The sequence below is a fragment of the Plectropomus leopardus genome, chromosome 4 (genome assembly GCF_008729295.1).
Source record: "Plectropomus leopardus isolate mb chromosome 4, YSFRI_Pleo_2.0, whole genome shotgun sequence".
NCBI classification, from domain to species: domain Eukaryota; kingdom Metazoa; phylum Chordata; class Actinopteri; order Perciformes; family Serranidae; genus Plectropomus; species Plectropomus leopardus.
Window position 1 is genome coordinate 3,560,090 of NC_056466.1, and position 16,617 is coordinate 3,576,706.

General features: G+C 40.0%; 1 protein-coding gene across 1 annotated transcript in view; it reads left to right on the top strand.

Annotated features, from left to right (window-relative positions):
* The window catches only part of LOC121942461 (voltage-dependent calcium channel gamma-2 subunit-like), a 70,215-nt gene extending 61,367 nt beyond the window's left edge, over positions 1-8,848 (top strand). The window contains exons 3-4 of the mRNA XM_042485675.1: positions 3,808-3,948; positions 8,196-8,848. Of these exons, the coding sequence (XP_042341609.1) occupies positions 3,808-3,948; positions 8,196-8,728 (674 nt within the window). The 3' untranslated portion in view covers positions 8,729-8,848. The remainder of the gene's footprint in view (positions 1-3,807; positions 3,949-8,195) is intronic.
* The last annotated feature ends 7,769 nt before the right edge of the window (positions 8,849-16,617 follow it).

The following is a 16,617-nucleotide window of genomic DNA, read 5'->3' on the forward strand; positions in this document are numbered from 1 at the left end:
ACAAATAATCAGTTGAAGAAGGTGGAGTTTTCAAACAACTCACACAGCAGTTGTTACATTATTTAGCTAACTGACCTATTGGCAGAATAAACACTGGCGTTCTGTGTTTCTGCAAACCACGGATACGCAACATTTGTATGTTATTATGCATCAGATACATTGAAAGTTTACATTTCTTTACTTTTCAACAATGCTGTGGCTAATGTGATTAGATTTGAGCACAAAAACCACTTGGTTATGGTTCAGGAAAAAAATCATTTCACTTCAGATACCTGATTTTGGTGGCACAATATCTAGTAATGCAAAGATGTTAGTGTAAATAACAACTGCTTTTGGTGGCACTGTCTAGGCTGAAAACGCAGAGATGTCTGAGTAAACAAAAAACAATCTCTGCTGCACTATTCCGGCAGGAAATGCAGCAAGGCCTTGGTAAAAAATAATAGTAAAAACAACTTATTTTCATGTTACTATGCCTGGTGGAAACACAGTGATGGGCCGCAGAAAATACCAAAATTTGGTGGCAAATAAGCCACTAGAAACAAAGCAATGATTTGCTTAAAAAATGGTTTTTGGTTTTGTTTTGTGTTTTGTTGGGGTTTTTTAGCCTGTCATGCCATTCACCACCCCTTCCACTTATGAATGGCTAAGGCAGCTCATATACGACTTTATTTCATAAATGCTGATATAATACATATGAAATGTACAAATGTAATGTAACCATGGTTCACAATAACGTACGATGCCAACATTTACTTCTGGTGACAGTTTATCAATTCAGCTGTGTAAAATTAGTTGCTGAGTTAAAAAAGGGGCCTGATTTTGAGAATATGTTGTTTTATTTTGTTTTGAAAGATTATTTTTTGGATTTTGCACACATTTCTTGAAAAATATATTTGATTAACTATGAGTGGCAAATATGCCACTGCCGTCACTGTATACTGCATATGTTGTGTGCTGAAATGCAAAGCATGACAGGTGTAACCACAGTAACTGTGACAGGTGGGGCTTAGGAAATGGTCAATAAAAAATTGATTACAGAACACAACTATGCTGCCATGTTATTATGTGCTGTCCAGAGTGGAGCATGTCCTGTGTGTGTGTGTGTGTGTGTGTGTGTGTGTGTGTGTCTTTACATCATAGAGAATCTCAGCCAGCTGTGTGTTTACCTCTAGTGACTGATAAATCAAGTGTAGTACAGGTGTGTGTATGTGTGCAAGTGTGTGTGTGTGTGTGTCAGGAGGCATTTCCGCATACTCTGGAGAAAAAAAAAAGGTGTGTGTGTGGTTGGTAAGGGGGGCTTTCCACCTTGAAGACAATTTGCCCTGACAGCACATGTCAATGAAGAAGAGGAGATGGGGTTAAAACAAATACGATGGAGGAGGAAGAGGAGGGGGAGGGGGATCTTGGCGCAGTGCCAACTCTGAGGTCACCTTAATATTTGATCTGCTTCAGTGAAGGAACCATCACAGTCCGGCCATACTGAACGGAGATAGAGATACAGAGATGGAGAGAAAAAATTAAGAACTCAAATAAGAAAGTGAAAAGAGAAGGGGACGTATAAAAGGGATGGTATCTCGTTTGTAAGAAATACAATGAGAAATACAATGAAAGAGCTAGAGCGAGATACTTGTTCTTCAAAAGCTATTTTTTAGGTTCCCATTAGCAAGATAGTAAAAGTTAACTATTCATTTTAATTAAGTCTTATTTTGTTTTGGTCATAATTCCTTTTAGTTATCATAATATTGTACTCTGGAAGCATATCCCTTCAACAAATTTTGATGGGTCAAGAAACATGAGCAGCCAAGAGTTTCACCAGACTGTCTGACTCACAGTCTGGTTAAAAAGTACTACACTTGAAATGTTAGTTATAATCCCTCATTGCAAAGGAAAACTGCACACACATGCATGGCAAATGCGGTGGGTCGAAGATGAATCAGAAGATTTAGAATTCTTCCAAATATGTAATAAATCTGACCGTCTCACTGCATGTTTCTTATTTCCTTATTAAGTGATGTTGCTGAGTATAATGTTATTAAGCATTGCCTGATATCAGACATAATTATCAACTCTGTAAACTCTGAGGGAGCTGGGTCGACATTCCCTGACCCAGAGACCAAACTATCTACCTAGCATCATTTATCTCGTCCATAGTAGTCGATATTTTTGAAATAACTTCTCAGTGGTTCTGGAGCTTGACTTTTTTTGACAATGGCGTTAGTCCCCCTGCGGCACTCATTGGATCAATCAATTTTCAACCAAGCTGTTTTATGTTACCTCGCCAGACTAATTAGTCACTTCGGTAGAGTGGGTAAATGCAAAGATTCTGACCCATGCAAAATTATTACTCACAGTAATAATGGTCAAAACTTTATTTGAAAAAATCCATTATCCAATATGAAAATGGGATCATTCTTTAATCTAGACTGTAGCTAGATTCTGCAGTGTCCTCAATCCCAATGTTTGTGAAAGCTCTTTCATCGCAAGAATATTCATGAACTGTCACACTGTCGATATTTTAAGTTAAACAAATAAATATGTTAAATATATTTTTACAACATCTTCATTTTTGGTTGAATTCAGGTTGTGGTAACAGGTGACCAAAATTCAGTGTTAACACGTCTAATGCCAATGTCAACTGATGTAGAATACTGATAACAGTTGATATTGATATTTTGCTGGAATTAAACTGTCAAGTGACCAAAGTCCAGCGTCTTCCAAGCGTCTCATGCCAACAAATGGAGACCAAATTCCAGCTTAGGCAAAACAAAACTTTAGTTCTAGCGTTGTTAGACATTTAAAATATATATCATCATCCAAATTTTCATTTCATTTAAAATTTAACGTTTGTCAGATGTAAGAGTCTTTCTGACATTTTTCAAGTCTGGTACCATCAGGTTTAATTCAGATTAACCAAATTGAAAAATTCAATAGACATTTGTCAATATCAAACATGGAAAGGGTCTCCAAACACGGTAAATGTCAAGTTTTAGTGAATGAAAACACTATGCAAATGTATGCGATATTAATGAAAAACATCAAGATTTATTTTGTCTTATAAGTTGGTGCTTTTGCAAATACTGAGATGGATAGATACAAGCAGAAAAGGGAGGAATATAATATCTCTGACAAGAATTATGCAGGAAACTGTATCAGCATGCAAGCCACCAAAAGTTCAGGAATGTGGCATTGGTCGCCTCAGAAACCAGATCAAGCTCCGTGACCACGGCAGCACCATGACAACCCTGAGGCCAATCAGCAAATCAGCCACGCAGAGGGCAAACAGGCAGACAGCTGATGGACGGACTGATAGGGGAGGGAAAGAGGACGGAGACAGACGGAGAGTTAGAGAGATGGAGTGATAGAGCGATGGAGAGGGGCCTGACAGAAGGAGACGGACACGCCACACAATGGAGGAGAGATCTTTGATGCAGATAGAGAAGGGAGAGAAGAGTCAGGAAAAAGGCATTTTGCAAATAAATATATCATAATAATGTAGAGGAAGTAGTCAAGGTGCAGTATAATAAAATACACACTCTGTAAGGGTTGTTGTCGCTGTTAAGCATTGCTTGTTTTTTCCAACTGACTGCATTACTGATGACCCTTTTCTAGATGTTTTTCAAGGCATTGCATTTTCGTCTAACCTCCAACATACCTGAGAGGGATTTATTTCTAATGATTTAAAGGTTTTGCATGCCTGTGAGCCATCTATTGGTGGGTAATTTGTGCTACTGGCAATTATAAGTATATCTATAACATGTGTCAAGTTGTGGCAGTTATGAGAATTACAATCTTGATATGTCTGTCCAGGTGCTGTTCGAGCCTCCAGTATCTTCCCCATCCTGAGTGTGATCCTTCTCTTCATGGGGGGGCTGTGCATCGCCGCCAGCGAGTTCTACAAGTCACGCCACAACATCATCCTCAGTGCCGGCATCCTCTTCGTCTCTGCAGGTACGAAGGGAAGGAGAGGTGGGAGGGATGGTAGAATGAGCAGAAGGTTTCAAGGTGAAAGTGCGGAGGTCAAAAGTGAGGAGGGTTCAGGGAGAAGGGTGAAGAATTTAGAAAGAGTGAAATAGAAAAATGAAAAGGTAGAATAAAGATCCGTGTGGGTGAGAGAAAGGATGAGCAGGAAGGATGAAGGGTAGACGTATAGCCTGTTGGAAGTACTTTAGAAGAAATGATGGAAGGCACCTTCAGAAAATCGATTTTCTCTTGCAATCAGCATATTTCTTTTTGGCTACTGTCAAATGAATAGATGGAAACAGATACAAAATTGGACAGACGACAATACAAAGATGTTATCTTTAAACCTGCAATCATTGATTTTTGGGTCATTTGAGGGCAACACAACAAGCTGTAACACTGACATATTGCCTATCACCATATAAAGTTAATAGGGCTAACGTGTTACTAAAGCTTATAGTATTCATTCATCATGCAGTCAGGGGGTGATACGTATCTAACTGGTGTCATGTTTCTGGCTACCTGATGAATGTAAGTCCCCTGCTCTCACTTTCTTTATGTTGTTTTGTCTTCACCAACTCCTGAGGGAAATATCTGGCTCTTTAGCTTGTTAATGTAGTGGAGCATTTAGCAGCTCGTTGTTAACCTTGTCTTAAAGCAGGGCTATTTAATTGCAAGTTCAATTGGGCCAGATTTAAAAAAAAATAAAGATGGGCCAAACATGTTCAGCTGCCTGTTCAATGTTTTAGCTTTTGGTATTGTAAATTTCAAACAAATTCAAATGAATGTAGAAAAAATAAATAAATAAAAATATATTTATATGGTTTATATATATATGGCCATTACAAATTACCGAAACTGAATAATACAATGCTATTAATGCACAAAACCCTAAAAGTTCAATAGCAATAACCAACTCTATCTCTCTCTATTTATATCAAACAGACTCTGGACTATAATGTGGGAGCCAGCTGTTTGTGTCCAGTGTGAAACCAAAAGTCAATCTTGTCACTTTAATAACAACTTTTGTGGTGTAGAATGTGTAGAATGCTATACTAATATGTTATGTACCATTACTTTAGAAACAAGTGGACCATGATGTTTTTTTTCTAAACCTAACCATATGCTTTTATTGCATGTACTGAGCATAACTTCACACGCCTTCTCTGAGCTTTCCAAACCGACAAGGGAGGGGTACAGAGAGTATTTTAATCAGTAGGGCCACTGACCAAACACTGGTATGTAACGTGCTGGGTGTAAAAATGAGTTGTCTATGGTGGTCAAGGAAAAGGAATAGACATGGGACATATTTTTTGACTATTTGACCGGCAGCCTAGATAGTTTGAAAAGCTACTAAGGGTATTAGGAACAGCTTCACAGCAGAAAACGTTTTGTGAATATCATAGGTGGTGTCATTATATTTATCTGTACATCCTGTGCAATCAGTACTGTGCAACTCAATAGAGGTGGTAAGCGAGATTCTTCACTTGTTAGCCAGTCCCAGAAACTATACTTAGTTTACATAATTCGTCATATCAGTGTATCAGCTGCTCAGAGTTGGGCCACATGGCCCCCCCCCAAAAAAAGGGTATTCCACCATAGCCAAAAACAACATACATGTATGAGGGTAGTGAGAGTCAAAAACCAAAAAAACAGTATAGTTGGGGGCCATGAAAGCAATGAGCTGAAAGGTGCTTACATACTGTGACAGTTGCCTTCATGAGCAAAATCTTTCACTTTCCGTGCAGTCATGACCCATTGTTACATATAACTATTAATCAGAGCATCAGAGCAGCTTTAATGTCAGAATATAAGAATTAATAAAGCTTCTGTAGAGGACAAACAAAAACAGGCATTTTCTTTTCCATTTGACTAATTGGAGACTCTATGGTTTACCCCTCCTTTATGAAGAAAAATATCTGGAGTTTGTTAATCACCACTGTATAAAGAAAATGAAAGAGCCACTGAGGATGAGGAGGTAGAGATGAGGAAAACACTGGTACCAGCACAGTATCGGCACATTTGAAATAGCCATACATCTGTGTTGTGGAGCGGCAGGAAATGAAAATGTCCCATTTTGGAGATAACATAGGCCACATTGTCGCTCTCTGACCACCAGGTGATGTGTTGCGTAGTGTTTGACGTGTGTGTAACATGTAACAATCGCCTCAGGATGAAGCTAGGGACAAACATAGCGCAGGTTGTCATTTTTGCCACAGCGTTTTTGTGTTTTTTGTGTGTGCATGCATGTGTGTGTTTGTACTCTGGTTCTAGGCCATGGCCTACTGTGCTGCGCTACATAACTATTTCCCCTCCAAGTCAGAAGTGAGAGATGCAGTTCTCTCTGTTTCTCTCTCATTCTCGCTGTCTGTGTCTGTCTCTCTCGCCCTGTTGCTAGGCTAAGAGGAGGCCACTGGGATTACACTCTAAAAATAAGGTGTCCCTGATACTCTTGTGCTCTGATCCATCTCAATCAGGCCCTCTCAAAGTCCTCACACCTCAGTCTGCTTTTCCATCTCTTTGTACTGGTTTCACTGTTTATCTGCATATTTGTCCTTTTGTCTGTCTGTCCGTCCATGTGTTTATTCCGGGCTACACACAGCCAGAGTGACAGTATATGACAAGAATGACAGACAATCAAAATAGGGGGAGGTGTGAAGGGAAAGAGAGACGGAGAGAAGTGGTGACACAGACGAGACTGACTGTGAATTTGAACATCGTTGGAGGTGGGAAAGGCTTGGAAGAGTGAACAGCAGAGAAACATATTCAAATATGATAAAAGAAGTAAATGTAAGGACGAATCTGCCCCAGGTTGCATATAAGAGTGGAAGAAAGAGCTGTGGTGAAAACCGAAAGGATGGCTGTCAATAGCCTCAGCTGAAATCCCTGCTTTTGGAACAGCCTGTTCTTTCAGAAAAAAACAATCACATAGGTCGACTATGCAAGCAGTTTCCTACAAACCATATATACGTTTGTTGTCGGGTGGCAACATAGTGGAGGAAATGCCGTGACTTTGCATAGAAATTAAAAAAGTCTGCATAATGTGTACAGTAGTTACATGCACACCAATATGCCCTGATTATTCAGAATATTCTGAATTTGATGCGGGTCAGATATTCCATTTTCCAAATGTAGCATTTTATCAGTTAAGATATGTGGGATATGCTGGTATTATTCAGGTTTTCGGAGCATTATTTGAATACAGCCAGACTTGGGTTTTCACAGCTGTGTGGTAGAGATGCATGCAAAAGAAAATCCCAAATTTCTGGTCAGAAAGAAAACACACCAGCTTTTAAATATAATGAAAGACTTAGATATCAACAGGTCTTTTCGATATGTGCCAATATTGCAGCATCAACTTTTTCTGTAACTGGTAGAAAACTATATATATATATATATATATATACTGTATAAAATACTATTTTGATGCAAATAAGCAAAATGACTGATAACAGTGATGGCTTCAGCTGTTCTACTTCTTATTTTTGCTTGATAAACAACATGTTAGGGCATGTAAATTGGAGTATGCGTGTACACAGGAGTGTTATAGTCATATTCATTTTCATGAGACATGTAAACAGCTTATCAGGTATATTATCTTTTTCAAAAATAAGGGAAAAATAACGTGAACAGTTCTGTCTGGTCACGTTCTCAGCGGATGCCATCCAATTGCATATCATGCAGATGGAAATGTGGGCTTTATGCTGAAAGCACTGCAAAAGCAGTGATACTGGACAACTTCAGAATGAGATCGGGCTGTCATTTAGGTATAAGAGAGAGTTTAATAAATTTGGTCTGTAAACTACAACAGATTTTATTCACATTCCTGCTGTTGACTCACAGATGTAATAAGTTACTAACTGAAGAAAATTTCAGTTTTTATGAGTCATAATCTTTTTTCGTCTTGGTTATTTGGTAGACAACAATAAAAACTGATGAAAACTAGCATTTCATTATTGATAAGTGAGTCAATTATACTTTTGTTTACTTTCATGTCAAAATGTCAAGTTCAAGAATATTACCTTTTTAACTGGGAATTTTCTGTAGAGAACAAGACAAGAATGTTAATGTCAGAGCAAAGGAGTCCATCCTGGATCTTTGGTTTCTGTATTTTTTCAGCTGACAAAGATAATAACTGTGATGACATTAGTTGTTTAGTGTGTGGGCCTACTTGAGTAACAGTTTGGCTGTATTTTAGTTTTGATCTAATCTCTCTCCCCGTGTCCCTGTCCCAGGCCTGAGCAACATCATAGGAATCATTGTGTACATATCAGCCAACGCTGGGGACCCTTCCAAGAGTGACTCCAAGAAGAACAGCTACTCCTACGGCTGGTCCTTCTACTTCGGCGCCCTTTCCTTCATCATGGCCGAAATGGTGGGAGTGCTGGCCGTGCACATGTTCATCGACCGCCATCGGGAGTTGCGTGTGGGGGCACGAGCCGCCGACTACCTCCAAGGTGCAGCCATCACGCGCATCCCCAGCTACCGCTACCGTTATCGACGCCGCTCACGCTCTTCATCCCGCTCCACGGATCCCTCGCACTCCCGCGAGGCATCACCGGTTGGCCTGAAGGCCTTCGGGACGCTGCCCTCCACCGAGCTGTCCATGTACACGCTGCCCAAGGGCCAAACGGGCACCCCGACAGCCACCTATAACTCCACGGAGAGGGACCACAACTTCCTTCAGGTCCACAACTGCATCCAGAAGGACCTGAAAGACTCAGGCGGCCACAGCAACACCGCCAACCGACGCACCACACCTGTATGAAACTGATAGAGGGACCTCAGACACTTAAAAAAAACAGAGGGAATTTGGGGGGAGGCGGCAAAAGACAGATAACGGTGTAAGGAGGCGGAAAGAGGAAGGGCTTAAATGGATAGATGGGGTGAGGGGTAAGCGGCAGAATTTCTGAGCGCTCCACAGCACCTCAGATGATCACTGAGTTTCTGTTTTAAAAAAAGGAAACAGCGAAAAAAAATGCATAAAAAAAGAAACATGCATGATTTTCCCATCTACCATTGTTTAACGAGTTTTGAACATGTTTGTAAAGATTTGAGGGGGAGGATGGGTAAAGAGGAGTCGGGGGGGGGGGTGGCCGGTGGTTGTCTGTCTTGGGGCTGTGGAACCGTGGAGTGGTGGGCGGGCCAGACTGCCCGTTAAAAGGTGAACTTTATATTTTTTACTCTTCCTCAGTCTGATGAAAAGGGGGCGTAGTTGACCCCCTCGGCCCCGCCTATGATCCCGCCCTCGCACTACCATCCCACAAGCCCCCCAACACACACACCCTAACCTCCCGTAAACCCCACTCCTTTCTTTAGTTGCTGTATCTTCTTGATTTCATTCTTTATTCGCATTAATACTGTGAACCATTGCGGTGTGGGATTTTAGCAGGGAGCAATTCAGGCCGCAAAAAACATGAAAAAAAAATGGAAAAAAAAACACATAAGTTAATATATGTATTTATTATATATAAATATATGAATATATATGTTAATAAATCATGACTAGACTTCCCTGGTGCAAAAATATCAACAAGATAAAAAAAAAAAAGAAGTAACTTACAAGTGAAACTAAATCAAGTCGTCTGGAAACTAAACCAAGACTGAGGATTCTTCGAGACTGGCTTATTTGACGGGCAAAGGCTTCAGCCTACTTGATAAACTGATATTGGTTAGTATTAGATACATTATCACATTCTTTTACAACGACAAAAAAAATCTTTTGGCCTTCCGCCGAAACCCTGGCAGCCATCTTTGTTCAGGGTCAACCAGAGGTGAAAAGTTGACCTCACTTTTTTTGCTCCATAAAGGGGCGGAGTGAAGAGAGAACTCTGGGTAATGGAGGATCTCTCTGCAAACTTGACTGTGGACAATGAGACGTCACTACTGCCAAAGACACAAAGTAGTGCGTGTGAGAACGAGGCTACCAGCGAGGTGAAGCTAAGTGACTCCAAAAAATTAAGAATTTACATGCATGCTAATCAAAATCATCCAATCTGCTTTTAAGGAACCTATGTTTTGAACAACTGAACAATGATATCATGTAAGGGCAGTGGGGGTGACAAAGTAGAAATTAATGTTACAGTACTGTGTCTATCTCAGTTTTTCTTTTCTTAATTTTTTTGAGTGGGTAATTTGGGGCGGGGGCTTCATTACGCTTGAAACAAAAAGAACAAACTTTGGAGAACGTATCAAGGCTTTTTTTAACAGATGAAAATCTTATCTTGCCTTTTCATTTGATTTTATTTTCTTGGTTCTTTTGAACTCTCACACAGCCTTAGTCTCTTTCTTTGTCTCATTTTTTCTTGTTCTTTGGTTTTGCGTTGTGTTGTTGTAAATGAGAATTTAAAAAAAAAGCGTAATGTCTTTCAAGGTGCCAAAACTGAATGATTCTGAACTTGGATGCATCAAGTCCTGATGACGAATAAAAATTGAACCCCCCCGTAGGGAACAGAACGAGTGTTTGTCGTATCATGTTTGGTCACAGAGTCCAGTTAGAGCAGAGAAGGATCAGTCTACATAAAGACGTAAAACAAACAAGAAACAGATAGCAAATATGAGCAGAAGAGACATTTAAAAAAATGAGAAGGTAAGATGGAGACAGCAACAAGGTGATATCTGGGTACTGTGATTCATTTAACCCTTTGACAGACTAAAAAACACATCTTGAAAAGGTCTAATGGTAAGGATTTACTGAACATGGTGCAATACATGAAACCAAACAAAGATTGCCCCTTCCTCTTCTATGGGAACCGAATTACAGGCGACAAGAACAACCAGCAACACAACAAAGGTTTGATAGCTGACAACTGTATATTTTACGTAAATGTGATTAATGTTTGCCAGAAAGCTCAGTTGTGGTTTGCTGACAAATTGTAAAAGAAAATGCAGTGGTTTCCAGGATGCTTTGTTTTTTTCCAGGTGTGGTAAACGTCTGTGGAAGAGAAGATCATTGTTGGAGTTTATGGGATCCGTCCAACTAGTTTGATTACTTACACACTTTTACTTTTAACGAGCAAGCTACCTGCTAGATTGCAATTGTTGACATGCCCACTGCAATTTAGTCCCACTCCCAGGGGATCAAAAAACCACGTCTTGTCCATGGACTCAGATACGAACGCACAATGCACCCTTAAGATCATGTATGATATGCTAAAGGGTGCATTGGGCTTTCAACCAACTCCAATGTAAACCAGTTTGCATCATTATTACTCCGTCAGAGCAACGGACATAGATATAGTAGAGCGAGAAAGTCCGCTTGAGGAGATTAGGTAGATGTGTCTAACAAGAACAGGACTTTGACTCACAAGACCAGTGTTTGTTTCACATGTGAAACTTAAAGTCAACCCCGATCTTTTCCTAACCCCAACCAAGAAGTGTTGTTGCCTTAATCTAAATTCAGTTAGAAGCATTTACCCAAGCGTCAAAATATGACGAGCAGGGATAAGACCACGTTTCCCTACAGAAACAACCAAGGTGGTGTAAGCATTATTAAATGATTTGTGTGCTTCACCATTATTCTGACCTAAATTTGTCCTTTTGCTAAGGAGGGAAAAGTGCAGTTCTATCATTCATTTTTGCAGGCTATTAACTGGTGAGATGTAGCACATTGACAGCTTAATAATGTATCTTCAAACTTTGCTATGCAAGTTTTAATGGAATATTGCCATAGAAACCCTCATTTCTCATCTTCAGGTTGTCAGATGCTGATGCCATGTCACATCCCTCGTCAGTGCATGACGGCCGTACTTACATTTTGTAATGTTAAGTTTAAACAGCTTTGACTTTTGGTTTCACACAGTACATGAGGTGTGATCTTCTGAATGGAAGTGCTGTTTTGTTTGACCCATCCACCTTACCTCCCTCCCAAGCAACACTCCTTAAATTACATCAGTTGCTCTTGGCATCAAGTTTTGACATAGATGGGTTTAAACTGGAGTTAAAAGCCCAATGTGTCTCATAAAGACGCCAAAGGCTTCCTTTGGCCTTGATATTACATGGCGTGAAGTGTGACAAAGCATCGGTATTCGATGCACTGGGAATGAGAGCTGTCTGGCCATTGCATGCAACGTCATTATACACTACATGCACACATTATGAATAGTATCTCTAGTATCTATAGCATTACCTGGCTCAACTTTACTATGTCATACTACACATTTCACTTGCTTGATCCTGTTGGGTTAACATTGGTAGAAAATGCAGCAGCACATTGCAGCAAAGGCAGGACTTCCTCCGGGTGCAAACAGTGTGTACCGCAACATGTTGGTGGGATTTATTCATACTGTTACACACAGTTTTTAACCCATGGGTAAAGTATACAATGATTTATTAATACTGTTACACACGGTTTTTGACCCATGGGTAAAGTATACAATGAACATTCTGTCCTTTTTTGCAAATTATTCTTTCACCCACTCATATACTCTTCCGTGTTCATTCCATCACTTTCAGTGATTTACTCTCTCATTCACATCCTTGTTCACTCGACCTGATCTCTCTACCTTTTTGCTGTCATTCGTTCATTCACTCTCTATCTCCCTGTTAGCTCTCCATTAGCTGGCTGATCTGACGTTCCATCAGCTGCAGAATAAATGTCAAATTCAACATCAGCCTCGATGTCCTGCTGCATGAAACCCCGTCTCTACGTGCTCTCTTCTCTTTCTCTCTCTCTTTCTTTATCCCTCCTTCCCTCCCTCACTGTCTCTCTCTCTCTCTCCTCCCCTGGTGCGATGATCAAAGTGGCTGGCATGTCTCTCTGCAGTACTGCTGTGATCACTGAAAAGAGGCGAGCGAGGGAAGAGAAGGGAGGGAGGAAAGAGAAAAGGGAGTGGAACAGCCTGAGTCGAGCAGCACCACACTGCCCCCCTCTGGTGTGGAGGTACATGATGATTTTCTGTGTTTGAACTCGGCGACCTCGCCAAAGTGTATGTAACATGATTCTTACACAACAGTGACTGTTGGCAGCATGAATATAGTGAAGGGTAAATTCAGCTGATTTTCTTATTTGCAGACAGACTGTCCCTTTTCCAACATCAGTATGACTGTATATTGAAATACATATGGGATCTAAAGACTTTTACATTATTAAATGTAAATTCATAAATACAATTATACCTTTAAAAAATGTGCTAAGTGATTCATTTAGTCACTGGTACCAACACATAACGCCTGTCGGGGCCAATCTGAGCATGTGATGTTGCCCCGTGATACTGCTTACATCATTAAATTAAAGCAGTCTTTAAAATGAAGCAACTACAATATGTACATTGAAAAATTGATTGAAGAATGAAATTGGAATTGGAGTATGACAGGAAGACATTTACAAGTACAAAATGTAATAATAAGAACCATAAGAGTGGTCTATCCATTCACCAGAAAGCCAGTAAGCATTTTTCCCAAAATGTAGAATAATTACTTTAAGGGGTAAAAATAAAAAATAAATAAAAAGTTGTTGGGAGCTGCTGTTTTGCACATGTTTTACATTATATTATTTGCAAAGTCACTTTTGAATTGCTGCAACTTCTGGTACTGGCAGCCACTGTCGGCCTGTACTATTAATTTACAACGTCAGTGAAATTTCACAGTAAATCTGTTTGATTTCTTTATGGCACAAAACAGATATAGAGCACAAATATTATAGTTATTTTAAAAAGTCAATTCTGAAACAAACTGCCTGCCTATTATCCTTTAAATTATGAATGCAGATTATCTTTTAGGATGCTACTGGACATTCTTTTGCAAGAAAGGGCCTCGCGTTTCTGAAATGGCCGACATGTAATAAAACATTTGTGTTTTTATGCAGGTGAGCTTGGAGGCATAGTGGCTGATTTTTGTCACGCTGCAGTTCAGACAGGAGGGTAGCAGATCTGGGGGAACAGCTGCTGTGTCCTCCCTCACCTGCAATTAGCAAGCTTTTTAGGTCATGGACAGTTAGGGGCTATGGAACAAGCCATGCTTAGACACACACACACACACACACACACACACACACACACACACACACACACACACACTTTTACAGAGAGCGAGAGAGTACAGAGGGAGAGAGACCAAGGTTGAGGTCAATTCAATCAAATTACTACATTAATATGAGTTAGCATAATTTACAATTACGGTTTAATGGTATAATTTGGTCTCATCGCTATGGGGCATGACTGATATAAACTGCAAAGAAACATGGGAAAAGGCATGCAGAAAAAGAAGAAGACGAAAAAAGAGAGAAAGTCACCAGACAGCTAAAGAGCTGATCTGCAGGAAAAGTGTGTGAGGAAGAAAAAAAGAGCGAGTGTAGGTGTAAGATATGAGCTGGAACTCTTTGCCCTGTGCTCAGGCCGTGTCATGAATACAAAACTCTGTGTTTGTTTGGGTGAGGAGCACTGCAGTGAAATAAAGCTGGACTAAAAGTCCCGAAACAGACCTTGCACGGACATGAGATTTAGAGATGCACAGATGTCGATATTCACTGACTGACCACCAAACACAATGTACAAGTTCATATAATGTAAAAGAGATGAAGCAATTGAAATGCAACACTTTTGTTTTTGCTCCCATTTTGCACAGGTTTAAAGATCTAAGACTTTTTATGCACTCAAAAGATATCTTTCTCTCAAATTTTGGTCGTAAACTTGTCAGAATATGTGTTAGCGAGCACTTCTCGTTTTCTGAGATTATTCACCTACCAGACAGGTGAAGCATATCAAGATGCTGATTAAACAGCATGATTTTTACCTGGCTGTTCTTACAAACTGTATGTTTTCCTATGAAACATAATACATCTAGATTTGTACATATTCCATGTATTTTGAAAGGCTGAAATTATGACCAATGCGCTGATGTGAGTAAACAGTGCTCCAGTGTTGTTTCCATGAATTTGACAGTACAATCATCTGGCCTCACAACAGCAGATTACATGTAGCCACACCAATTCAGGACCTCCACATACAGAGTCTACTTCTGCCCGATGGTCTAAGAGCAGCCACCTGACCAGCTGATGCAACAACTGGTTTGTACAACTAAAGAATATCTGCATAAACTGCCAGAAATAACCACAGTTTATGAGAAGTATATCTATTGAGTGCATGAAAAAAGTCATAGATCTTTTAGGGGAAATGGGAGCAAAACAAAGCCGTAACATTTACTTAAAACATTTTCTAAATGTATCGAACCAGTTTATGACAATTGCCTGAATTTCTACACTCATGAGATCTGACCTGTCAGTGCCACATAAATGATCATGTAAGTTTTAAGGCTCTGCAGTGGGTGCTGGCCTGACTCACAGATGTTAGGTGCAACATTCCCAAAATGCACTGCACATGTCATGATCCTGTTGTTTTTTTCACTTGTAGTCAGTCATCTTTAGGACTTTGTTTTCGGAGTTCGGTTTTCTTTTTATGTTTCTTTACCCTCATTTCATGTTATTCCTCCAGTCTGTTTCCTGTTTATTTTTCAGATTCATCCTCATGTGTCATGTCTGGTTTTACTTCCTGCCTTTGTGTGTTTTCCCACTTTGGTGATTTTCTGCCCTGTCCTTGATTGGCTTCACCTGTTCCTCGTTTACACGCTCCTTTCCGGGTGTATTTAGTCTGTGAGTTTTCCCTGTTTCAGTGAGAAGTCATCTGTCTGTGTTCTGTATTTTCTGTTGGTGTCCCTGATTTGGTGCAGATCAATATGATGAAAATATTAAGTTTGAAATTGTTGTTTAAAAATCCAGATTTGGGGATTTTTAAACCATGCTGAGTGCTCTTTTAAATCAAGTATCTTCATATGGATATTACATGTACAAGAATGTGCCACCTTTTTGACATTCCCTATTTAAATCCCTCGAAAAGAGCACGGCAGCAGTATGGACGCCCTGTACCCACCGGGGCCATGAATGATAAAATGCACTTATGGTATACTTGAGATAAAAGCACCAACGTAATGGCACATGTAAGTATTAATATGTAAGGCATGAACAGGTTTAAAATATTCATTAGTGGTCTGTTGAATACTGCAAAAACACCTTGCATTAATTATATCATAAGATATCATCTTTAGTTCTACATAATCAGATGTAACACAAAACCATCTCCAATATGGTTTCAACCAAACTGTGGGGAAAGAGGAGGCTGTGGTCTGCATCAGTGATCCTGACAGACATCTGAATTAGTACTACTGACCACCAGACCATCCTAACCATCCCACTGTCAGAAACATCACAAAGTTGACCTCTAGTGCAGACCTCTCAGCTTTGATAGGGAGTGGCAGTGACCACTTTTGCCCTCTCTTGTGGCTAAAAGCTGAACAGCAGTTGTTCCTGCTGTGTTACAGGTCTGCGCCAAGGGAGCAAACTTGCTTTGAATGCCAATTCAGAGTGAAATCACTTTGTTTAATGACAGCTATATGACACTGGAAGTGTGTAAAGCCACCAAGACAGGCTTCTCTCGACATTTCTTTGATTGCTGACCGACCGTTTCAATATCTGTGGAAATGAAGTCTCTCCCAAAGCAATAAGCAACAGCCCACGCTCTATCCTGAGATGTTATTAAGTGATAATCCCAAGACATGATAGCATCCATTTAAAATGAATAGAAGACAGGCTGTAGGATACTGCTGAAGTGCTTAGAGTGATTTTCCAGGATGCTCAGGAGCTTCCTTTATGAGTGTGTGTACAAA